General features: G+C 34.8%; 1 protein-coding gene across 1 annotated transcript; it reads left to right on the top strand.

Annotated features, from left to right (window-relative positions):
• The first annotated feature begins 1,553 nt into the window (after positions 1–1,553).
• LOC117316401 (17-beta-hydroxysteroid dehydrogenase 13-like) lies at positions 1,554–7,109 on the top strand. Its single transcript, XM_033870948.1, has 6 exons — positions 1,554–1,856; positions 2,294–2,533; positions 4,116–4,222; positions 5,224–5,361; positions 6,287–6,403; positions 6,918–7,109. The coding sequence occupies exons 1-6, from the start codon at positions 1,635–1,637 to the stop codon at positions 7,000–7,002; spliced, it is 909 nt and encodes a 302-aa protein (XP_033726839.1). The 5' UTR covers positions 1,554–1,634; the 3' UTR covers positions 7,003–7,109.
• The last annotated feature ends 5,286 nt before the right edge of the window (positions 7,110–12,395 follow it).

A 12,395-nucleotide genomic window follows, 5' to 3' on the forward strand; every position in this document is an offset into this window, starting at 1 on the left:
TATGCTAGGTAAAATTGTTTTTAAGATTTTCCTATTTTCCCCGTATGATGAACTTACCTGCATTTCTAAGGACGCTGACAAATGATCTTTCTGCTTAGTTATACCTATCAAACTATCAAGAATATAAACTTCGTTACCACTTACCTCCTGTACTGATACTACCCAATGGTCCTCACCTGTATGATGGATTTGTGCTGCTGATGCTGTCGTCGGTTTCATTCGTAAAGCATAATCCCACTTACCGTTTCTCAAAACTGGAGCGTAGCCTGTATCTTGCATACCGTTTATATTAGGAAATTGTTTCTTTAAAATGGCTACTGCTAACGACTTTTGTGAATTATACTTATATATAATTACCTGCTTGCGGAATATTAGAGTCTGTTGTGGCGTTAACATTGTCATCACTTACCTCTTCGTCGGTTATCTCGTCGTGTACATCTGGCTCTATATCATTGATATTACTCTGAATTAAATCTAATATACCATCGGGATTACAAACCTTCTTTGAAAATACTACATCATCTGGATCTAACTGTGCGCTCTTATGTATAGCTTTAAGTTTGAATGGACCTACTCCTATTAACCCCTCTTGATTTCGTTACAATAGTAATTCTGGAGATAATAAAAAGACAAAACTGTACTATCTAACGGTAATTCTTTCCAATTATTTAAAGATTTAATTAAGCTATTAGTCCCCTCCACAATGTTATTTGTAATACCCATATACTTGTTACCTACACCTAGCTCCGCTAGTACCCACCAACCTGAATATTTCACTATATCTCCCTTAACACTAGAATTGAAATAGTCTACAAAAGGTTCGCTCCATTTCTCAGAGACCTTATCTAGCATAGTCAAAAAATCACTTTCACTATCACATCTCAAAAGTTGAAGAATATCTTCCATGTAAATAGATATATCGCTACTCCCCTTATGTTGATTCAACCAAAACCTGATATCTCTACGAATATGATTCCAACAAAAAACCAACTTGATATTTGGAAAAACTTCCTCTAAAGAATTGTTAATGGCTAATTAATGGTTAAATCACATTATACTTTGTTAATGTACAGTCACAAAGCTCGAGATCGGTAGAGTTATCTGCCCTTAGCACGGGCTCGGTGAAAGCTCGGTAAACACGGCGAGTTCATTGATCGTCGGCGCGGTTACAAAAATGTCAAAATTTGACACCAAGTCACATTAGATATATGTTGAAATTTATATTTTTAGAATCAGCTATATTTACTTGTTGTTTGTATCTAGTAATATTTCTCAATAATAGCATGTATCGGAAATAATTAGCAAAAAACATGAATAGTCACGCTTGATTGCGGGCTACACAAATTCTCCCCCTAGAAAATGAAAATCGTCGATTTAGGACGTTAAAATACATTTTAAGAAAATCCACTTACACGGATTGATTTAAAACCTGAAATCAAATCTTTGTAGAAAAAATCACTTTAATCCATTCAGTAATGAAGGAGAAAAACGAAAATATCCATAGCTCGGGCTCGGGTCTTCGGCTCGGGCTCGGCTCGGGATACACAAATTCTCTACCACCGTTTTTACTGGAGTTCGGACCTGTTTACTTACATTCACAGAGGAAATATTTACGTTTTCTACAATAACAGGATATGGCATCCAACGACAAGTTACTAATGCTGTTGAAACTGCCAATTTACATCGTCTACTTCTATCTGGAAGCATTTGTGCGGATGGTTTTTCTGCGGCCGTCCCGTAAAGAAGTGAAAGGAGAAGTCGTGTTAGTGACGGGGGCGGGGCATGGCATAGGACGGGAAATCGCATTGGAATTTGGCCGATTAGGATCCAAAGTCGTATTATGGGATATCAACAAGGTGATTTTCATATTTATGCTTTGCAAATTTATTTTTCAATGATAATTTTTTTATAATGACAATGGATTGTTAAAAAAACCCTGAAAGTATTGTTCATATTACCCAGAGAAAAACCACCGGTATGCGGTCAGTATCAGGCAACTGTCCCACCTAGGTTTCGAACTCGCTACTCAGAGGTGGAGGGCTAGTGATAGCGTGTCGGGACACCTTATAACCACATGGCCACCGTGGCCCCTCACCTATAATATACATGTTGCTCAAGTAAAGACATACATGTACATTTGCTTGTAGGTGTGAAATATCACTTGATATAAAAGAAATTATATTTAGAGCAGTTGGCCTGGAGAGGATTCGAAGTTATAATTTTGCAGTCCAAAAAAATCTACTTATCACTTTTTTGCCACCTGCGTAACTATCCCAAATTTATATTTTGGCAGAGTGGAAATGAATCTGTAGCTGCTGAAATCAAAGCTTCTGGGGGTGAGGCTTATCCTTATGTCTGTGATCTCTGTAAAACAGACGACATCAAGACGGTATCGGCTCGGGTAAAGAAGGATGTCGGTGATGTAGACATCCTCGTCAACAATGCCGGGATCTTATATGGAGGAGAAATGCTCAAAATGAAAGAGGAGCACATCCGTAGGACATTTGAAGTCAACACACTTTCTCATTTTTGGGTAATCAGGATTTTTATTATTTTTTATTTGAATTCATTTGAGATGTAATATTCATTGCCATCACTGGATTGGCCAATGAAGATTTATTAACAAATAAGCCCCCTTCTTCATTTTTGCCATATCATTCATTCTAAAATAGTAATAAACTTAATTATGAAGTGGTTTACAATGAAGAACTCTCCAAACTTTAATACTACTCTTTTACCACAGGGGATCTAGGGATTTATTTGAGGATAAATGTTTGTGGTACTGAACTTTTACACTAGTAGGCTGGAGGGAGTTAAAGGATAAATACTAGGGGTGAAACAGTTTACCGCGCGGTGTAACTGAACCGCAATATTTTTCTTTCGATTTGGTACACGGTATAGCAACGGCAAATTACGGTACATGCACAGTGAGCGGTAAATTTTTATATTTGTGTCTATTTCACTATGCACCGGCGGAAAATAGTCCAACGATATGTATAAAAGCTGGTTTCTGATTGGTCAAGCAAATTTGTCCCAATCTGAAAAGGCTTTATATTAAAGCGATGTTTTGACCAGACAGATTCCCTGGTTTCCTATCGATCTTCCGTATAGAAATATTTTGGTTTCCGATAAAGGATGCGACGGCAACTACTTGCCGAATTTGTTTTACAGATATTCCACATCATGCAGCTTCCACACCAGCTATTCATCTATTTGTATTTTAGTTTATATATCATAAAATAAACTGAACCGAAAAAATTGAACCGTCTACACTATACTGCAATACGTACCGAATCGTGCTAAAATTGTACCTTTTCACACCTTAAGAGGGGGCTTATTTGAAAATGAATATGATACTAAACTTTTAAACTTGGGGTGGGGCTTTGATTATTTCATGATAAACAAGGTACTTTTTAAACGAACATTAATGTTCGGTTATTGCCATCAAGAACTGGACTGAGAAATATGACCATATTTGGTAGCCACATTCACCAATACGCCATCTACTGTCTGTTTCAATGAAATATGGCTGCCCCCATTGCCTTACGCTTCAAATAATTTACTTGCAAAAACATCTTCGTTTTATGTAGTAGTTTTACCGAAAATGTTGAAATGTATTCAGTAGATGTTTTCAAGATGCATACGATTTGAGAAATGCATAACGCTAGCGAAATGTGAAGACTAAATGAACCTGAACTTGTGTAACTCCAGGTCAATAGGGCCTATATTTATGTAAACAAATATTGCGCAGGCGCATTCGTCTCCGGATGTTTAGAAAGTTTTGCTCTTCCGTGTTCATTCCAAAACGGCTGACATTATAGCATCGGTCTGCAAATATGTCTGCGATTTACTTAAATGTGTATTATATATATTCTAGAATGTTACATCATTATCAACTAGATGAGTATTTATATAATTTAGAGAAAGAAATATATCAATAACGGCATACGAGACGATACATTGTATCATACTATACTATATTTTCAATTTTACACTAGGCTTATTTGGGGATAAATAAGGAACTTAAACAGTTTTTCACTAGGGGAGGCTTATTATTCCATGTTTCTGTTTCACAGTCAAAAAGTTTGATTCTCTTTTTGTTTGAATTCATGCAGACCACCAGGGAATTTTTGCCAGCGATGATTTCAAAAAAGAAAGGTCACATCGTTACAATCTCATCAATGTCTGCAAAATCTGGCACGGCACTTCTGGTCGATTACAGGTAAACCTTACATGATAGATATAGCATGAAAAGAAAAATCTGTTGAATGCATATGTTTAGACAGGTCACCATTCCCTAAGTTTTCTTGTAAAAACTTACTCAGCTCAATTCTAATACTAAATTATCTCCCCTAGTTTCGAACCCAGACATTATTATCCTAGGGACCAAAATTATAAAGCTTAGTTTAATTTATAATTTTAGTATTCTAGCAACAGGGGCCAGTCGAGCATATGATTTTTTGTAGCACATTTAATCAGTTAATATGTTGGTTTATTACGCGGGTGGTGTGGGAGGGCCAGAGACTGAGTGACCGATTGGTTAAGGTGTGCGAACACTTTATCACTAGCCCTCCACCTCTGGGTTGTGAGTTCAAGACCCAAGTGAGGCAGTTGCCAGGTACTGACCGTAAATCAAGGTTTTTTTCTCAGGGTACTGCGCAGCTTTCCTCCACCTTCAAAACCTGGCACGTCCTTTAATGACCCTGGCAATTAATAGGAAATTAAACAAAATAAACCAAACCAAAGGTTTAATATGGAGAAAGGTCTCCTTTCTATCTGAAGAATTACTGACAAGTCCTAGAATAACAAAACATCTAGATGATACAGTTCCATATTCAATATTCAGTATCTAATGTATCTTGTACTAAATTCATGTTAAAGGTGCATACTTAAATAGTCGACCAGGTGAATTTCATTACTTTCCTTCGTGTGCATGCAGTATTCACTATATACTGAAAAATCACACACTTTAATGAGGTTATTTTTTTCATCAATTTCCTGAATACTCTTAATCAATTAATCAATCAATTAATTATCAATTAATTCAAATGTCCACCGTTTTTATAAACTTTTGAAATTTTACATGAATTTTTAATATAAGTGGATTTCTTGGTTACTTTTAATTCACAAAATTGTGTGCCCATGAAAATATGTTTTTACAGTAGGTATGTTCATCTCAACTAAAGTCCACAACTGATAAGTTACAGCTATAAACTATTTTAGTTCTTCCAAGTATGCTGCCTATGGATATGCTGAGGCAATGGAGGAGGAAATGGACAGACTCGGACACAGCTACATCAAGTTCACCACGATCTGTCCAATGTTTGTCAGCAGTGGGTTGGTCAAGGCTACTACAGATGTGTAAGTACATGTATTTGTAGGTACATGTGACCTTAGCTGCTGTGTGGCCCAATCATCTATAGACATTGTCGTCATGTGACCTTAGCTGTTGAGTGGCCCTATCATCTGTAGACACTGCCATCATGTGACCGTAGCTGTTGTGTGGCCAAATCATCTGTAGACACTATTGTCATATGACCCTAGCTGTGGTGTGGCCCAATCATCAGTAGACAATATTGTCATATGACCTTAGATTTTGTGTGACCCAATCATCTGTAGACACTGTCGTCATGTGACCGTAGCTGTTGTGTGGCCCAATCATCAGTAGACAATATTGTCATATGACCTTAGCTGTTGTGTGGCCCAATCATCAGTAGACAATATTGTCATATGACCTTAGCTGTTGTGTGGCCCAATCATCAGTAGACAATATTGTCATATGACCTTAGCTGTTGTGTGGCCCAATCATCAGTAGACAATATTGTCATATGACCTTAGCTGTTGTGTGGCCCAATCATCTGTAGACACTCGTCATGTGACCTTAGCTGTTGTGTGGTCCAATCATCTGTAGACACTTTCGTCATGTGACCCTAGCTGTTGTGTGGCCCAATCATCTGTAGACACTCGTCATGTGACCTTAGCTGTTGTGTGGTCCAATCATCTGTCGTCATGTGACCCTTTTTTAACTTTTGATATTTGTTTCATTTTACTGTGACTCCATGTGGATGGAAACCTTTTTCTCACTATAAATACATGTACAGATACTTATTATAATTTTCATTAGTCTTAGATTGCAACCTTAGTTCTTAAGAAGTTGCAATGAATAATTGTTTCTGAAATGAAAGGATATAGAAAAGATAACATTTTTGTTGGTTACAATAAGAGTCGTGATTAAAGCAGACAAACTCTTACAAACATTTTCATGACATGGACTTATCTGTTTTAGAAATGAAAGATTGCTGACACCAAAGGAGGTTGCTAGGGCTACAGTAAATGGAACATTGTTGAACAGAGCTGTTGTTACAATTCCGGAACAATTGGCATTCCAACTGCGCATTGCAGCGTAAGTCTTATATCCATTGATAGTCGCCAAAAATGAGACAATTTTATGAAAGCTATCCGAATACCTGGCAGATTTATCATTAATGAAGGACCAATATTGGTCAGCTCAAAAGAAAAATTCATTACGCCAAGTAACCAAGTTACTAATAGGAAAAGGATTTGTATGTAAATGAGAGCATTTCAGATAACGATAAAGCTAAGTCTTTGTCGGCAATGATAGTTGGGCATATCACTGTTCTGGTGGATATGGTCGGATGTTACAGGGTGCCATTAAAGTCAGTGGTCAGTAAAGTCAGGTTTCACTGTATAGACTATTTCTTAAAAGGTAATGGTCACAAATTTGTCACATATTTGCTGTATTGTGGAAAGATATGCATAGAGCACTTCCAAGCAAGCTTGAGATCTGTGTTATGCCCTTGTGACTGACCTCTCTTATCAATAGTTTTCAAAAAACGATAAAATATGTGACAATTAATTAAACCTCAGAAAAGTAACAATTTTGTATTCTGTTGTAGATGGTTTCCACGGAAACTCAATTTGTGGCTGAAGAAAGCAGGAAACTTAGGAATTCAACCTCAGTACAATACAAAACAAGAATAAAGAAATCAAAAACAAGATTCATTTATATATTTTTGACAATTGTTTTGTATTGGTTTATGTTCTAACACACGTATTGGCAGAAAATTGAAATAAAAACGCAATGTTGAGGAAATGTTTTTTTTTTTTAATTATGCTTTGTTTGCACAGATGTATTTCTGCTGCTGAGATATTTTGTGCTTGTTGCCCATAAAAATATTAAAAATCAGTTGGGATTAAGATACTAATCCCTTTAAAATTGAATCATTTTTGTTTTTTGATTTTGGTTTTATTGGCTCTTGAACTACCAGTATTTGAGTTTTTAGTTTCATTGTAGTAGATGGTGGCTACCCCACTGAACAACATACCATATGTGAGGACCATTGCTTGTTATACAGAACCACCGGTGTAAAGTGTCTTCCAAAGAAATTGAAAAAAAAACTGATTTGATTATGTGTATAAATCTCGATAAAATAGTCTAATCAGAGAAATAAATATGCTATTTTTGTTGTTTTTTATTTTCATTTATTTTTTGCTTTGCCAAATTATTGTGCTAAAAAATAAATCATCTGTAAAAAGAAAGCCTATTTTGCCAATTTTGAATATCTGGTATACACATATGTAGATGCTTGATAAGTTGTACCATATCATAATTAATGATTGTGCCATGTAATTTAAAATTGCATTCCTGTCAAGTCTCGGATTTGGACCGGAGTCCTCTGTTTATCTTCTGTGCAAATTATTGGTGTCCAAACTTGAGATTTTTTAACATGAAATCATTACTGCATTTGACCTAATAAGCACTCTGTGCACTTAATAAAACCATTTGCAGTGAAAAGTTCCCATGTAAAATCAGAGGAAGAAAAAAACATATTTTTTCATAAACATATCCTTAAAAGACTGAAGGTTTTATTATCAGATCAGTAAGGTAATTAACGTTGTAAATGTTTCAATTAATACACACATCCTCTTCTTATAGCTGTATGTGTGCTTATTAGGTCAAATACTGTATTTTTGCTGCCGGTAGTCTGATTTGTTTTATATTTAAAACTAATTGCTCTGGTGTAAATTGTAAGCAGGATTATTACAAGATTTGTTTAAGATTTATGCCCTGAGGTAGATTAGCCTTTAGCTGAATCATGTTTTTCATCCTCATTAAACAAACTGTTGGGGTATTAGTATTGTAAGCAGTTACAAACCCATGTTATTTAGAATTAAAGTATGATAACCAAATATCTCCAGTTTGTGAAGGCTTTTCAAACTGAAGACCGCCATGACAGGTATATACAGTAATTGTGATAATTTAGGTTTGGATATGTACGTAGGGACATATTTAGTCTCTGTCCATCCATTTGTTTTTTTTAAATGAATTAGTACCAGGGACTTGAGAATAGATGTCCCTGGAAGTCAATATACATTTCTGAAAATGTAATGTCATGCTTGTATTGGTATATACATATCATAAATAATTATATTAATAAAACAAAATAATACAAGAATTCATTTTTTTTTCATTTATTTTAAAATTGAGTGCATGGCATAAGGTTTGTTCTGTCAGTTGCTTGAGGAACAAATTGCTCTGCAAAGGGATCCAACCACAGGCATTGATTGGAAGTTAAAATTGAATAATGATAAAATACCTGAATCTAGTATATAGGTCCTTATAGAATAATTTACCTTGTCAAATACTCACTTCAGATCTTCAATTGAGGTTTGACATATTCAACTGCATTTTTTGTGTGTTTCATGAACTATTTTATTTACAAGGAAGACACATGGTAAAATAAAATATGAATATCCAGTCTGGGCACACCCAATTGACGTAAAGTTCAATATTACCTTGCAATTAAATAGACAAAACCTTATGTTTTGAATTTTCAGCCACTGCATAAAGAAATCTGTACAAGAAACAACACTAATAACAGTCAACCTTCGGTAGATATATGTCAAGAATGCACAGATACATGTATTTAATTCATGTAGAACATTCTACACATAAAATATTCGACAGCTGACCCAACATACCTCATATTTCAATGGTTGTATTTGATGGTTATAATGTGAATTAATTCAGTAATATCACTTATTTAAGTAGGCAATATTAGAAGTTCAATGCAAGTGAACTCAAGTCTAAAATATAAATTTCATTGATAGGTAGTGCAGAAGATCACATGAACAATTTTTGCTTTGATGTAAATGTAGGTCAAAGGCAAAATATACAGGTAGGACAAAGTGACCTACTTTTGATACATGACACACTACTTCACCTTGGTGAACTTATGCCCGAAGTATGAAGTTACAATCACTACTAATGCAGGAAATAAGGGCAAGACAAACGCTTTTTATGCTGTAGGTCATAGGTCAAAATATAGGTCACAGTGACCTATTTTTGGTACATGACGTACTGCCTCATCTAGATGAACCCATGCCATAAGTATGAAGTTCCTGTGACAAATAGTGTAGGAGATACAGCCCTGACAAACTTTTCCTTTAATATAGGTCAAAGGTCAAAATGTAGGTGAGTGTTTCCTTAGAAGCCGCAGTGGCCGATTGGTAATTATAAGGTTTCCCGACGCTGTATTACTAACTATAGCCCTCCAATTCTGGGTCGCGAGTTCGAAACCCACGTGAGGCAAAAAGATTTTTGGGAAAACGGATGGAATCCAAAGTAACAGCGTTATGAAGGAAGTTGCAAAATTCAAAGGGACTTGAGAATTTGTTACAGTCTACAAGTTTTTGGACCTCCCCCTTGGGGGGCTAGATTAAAATTCGGTAAAAATGACGACCCCCAGTGTTCATCATATACCGGGGGTGTCAATTTTACCGAATTTTACCATAAATCTTCTACTAAAAGGTCATGATATCCGATGGATCATGACGACTGCCGTATTATCATCTGTATTAAGATATCACTTTCATGATTGCCATGTACATATCAAAATATTTCCTTTAAAGTAAAATGTTCCAAAACAAACATTACAAACGGGAAGATAAAGAGCAGCCTTAACGACGAGAAATGGGGCCTGTTCGTTTATGCGGACAAACCGGTTCGTCAGTTTTTAAATGTCACATATTAAACATATACATGTATCTTGACAGACCTGCAAATGTTAATACAGGCCTTGGAAGTCTTTGTCAAGACTCGTCTGAAAACAATATAAAATCACCAGGTCCGTCTTTATTTCATAAACGAACAGCACCGGTCTAACTGGTCCGTTTGGACCACATTAAAAACGAAAACGGCCTTGCATTACGTATACGTACAATTATAATATATTTGTAAAACAAAATAAAAACTGTGTGCATAATAAACTCCATTTAGAAAATTACTTAAAACGCAAATACCTCGATCACTCTTTCAGATACTTAGTAATCTCTTTTTTCTTCTTAAATCGTACTCATGATAGTATTTTGTCACAGATCAATATTCACCTCTGTGAATAAAACTGCCATATAATATGGCAATTAATGTCTTTTTTCCCTGCTTTATTTTGACCCGGATATGACGCGACAGGTGGCGTTACTGGTCAAGATGAAGTATGTGATTGGTGAGGTATAATAGTAGTGTCGTTTACGATCTAAGAACCTTGCAGTGCTTAACGAGGTTCTTAGATCGTAAACGACACTACTATTATACATATGTACCTCGATTGGTCAATGTAGCGGTCAATGCAAAATACAGATATGCAGTTAAAAACGAAACAAAGTTAAGATTGAATGCAAGCTGAATAAGTGGATGTATCTTTTCAAATGACACATTAATAAAATTTTATTCCTGATTCAAATGTAGAATATATCTAGTCGTATTATCACCAAAAATGATTCAAACTGATATAATTCTGTTTTCTTTGCTGAAACACATTAGTTCGTTCATTTATTTCACCAGCAGTTTTATATTATAACCACCAGCATTAAAACTATGCCGTTTATCTTTTTTAAAGATATTTCTTGTTTAGATTTAAGATACAAGTTACAGTCCTCTATACAATAGATATATAACAAATAAAATTGTTCTATATACATGTAATGATTGTAGCTTTATAACTGAAATAAAGCTCGTGATTTTTCCAGTGACTGTCCAACTTGTTCTCAAAAAAAAAAAAAAATCTATGTTGACATTATGGTTTTGGCAGTTCATACCAAGTTTTTAACAGACACATGTCATCAACTTGTGTTGGTATATTAATTTTAGATCGACAATAAGTGCATCATTTCAATATTTTTTAACGCTATCTAATAAACTTTTTATGGATACGATGTACATTTTAGCACAAAACGCACTCCCTTGTAATCCCTTTCTCTATACGGATCCATCTTGAATTAAAAATCATTAAATACAACACTACTTGTTATATCCGTATATACATGTATAGCTTTTAAAATATGCCATGGCTTTAAAGTAATACCGATATCATTAAGTTTGTACAGTAAACCAACATGCCATACAGTATCAAATGCCTTGTTAACGCTGCTGTCGTCATCTCTTTCCAAATTATAATGTATACATTCTTGTAAATTAAAAGAAGTTAACTAACTACTTAATCCTTTTTGATATGTTGATTGCTGTCTATATGAAAAATTATTACATTTAAGAACTGGCTCTTAAAAGTCTTCTAGCTAAAATCATAGCAAAGACTAAGAAATGTTTTGTTGCTCACTTACAATGAGATTTACATAGAGTTCCAAAGAATAACATTACAGTTTAAAAGACATTCTTTCATTAAAAAAATAGAAATACATGCATGCTAAAATTATTTATTGTACGTCATGAAATGAAATAAAGCATGTTTAATGATCAATGGATGAATGTAAGATTTGATATCTGATAAGAAGGTTTTTAGCGCTAAAACCATAGGTTTTAGCAGCTATTGTCACCGCTTTTGAGAGATGAGCACGCAACGCGCTTTTGGTATCTTTGCTACTAAACAGTGTGTCGACGCAGGTTGTCGTTGAAATAATGAACACTAGTACTGTATCGCTAAATCTTTACCTTAATTAAACAAACAATTGCAGCATACATTTGTGTAATATACTTTGATGAATATCTCGTTTTGAACATATTTCTCAAGTAGTTGAATTTCTTTCTTCTTCTTTTTTCTGTAGAAATTGACATCAAGTAATTCTTCCTTTTATTTTCCTTTGGTAAATTTAACCGTGATATTTAGTATGTTGATTTGTTGTGAAGATTCACTCCATGCAGATGACCTTTCCTCGCGAGGCTTATTCCACATTTCTCTTTCAATAGGAAATTTAGAATGTGAAATTCTTAATAGCTTACGTTGTTTTTTCGTCCGTAGCAAGCTTTGATTCAATTGGAAATTTAATGCTGGGTAATCTAAACTCTTGTATACATTATTCTGGTATCAAAATGATATATGATAAATCGATATTCATATGAATCGCGTAATGTAAAAAAG

This window comes from Pecten maximus, chromosome 18 (genome assembly GCF_902652985.1).
Source record: "Pecten maximus chromosome 18, xPecMax1.1, whole genome shotgun sequence".
Classification (NCBI taxonomy): domain Eukaryota; kingdom Metazoa; phylum Mollusca; class Bivalvia; order Pectinida; family Pectinidae; genus Pecten; species Pecten maximus.

What these genes read in the sequence shown, in the direction of transcription:
- LOC117316401 (XM_033870948.1), top strand. Translation starts at nt 1,635, where the DNA reads ATGGCATCCAACGACAAGTTACTAATGCTGTTGAAACTGCCAATTTAC. An exon ending in GTCAAGGCTACTACAGATGT is followed by an intron (nt 5,362 to 6,286) that starts GTAAGTACATGT and finishes TATCTGTTTTAG; the next exon opens with AAATGAAAGATTGCTGACAC. An exon ending in TTCCAACTGCGCATTGCAGC is followed by an intron (nt 6,404 to 6,917) that starts GTAAGTCTTATA and finishes ATTCTGTTGTAG; the next exon opens with ATGGTTTCCACGGAAACTCA.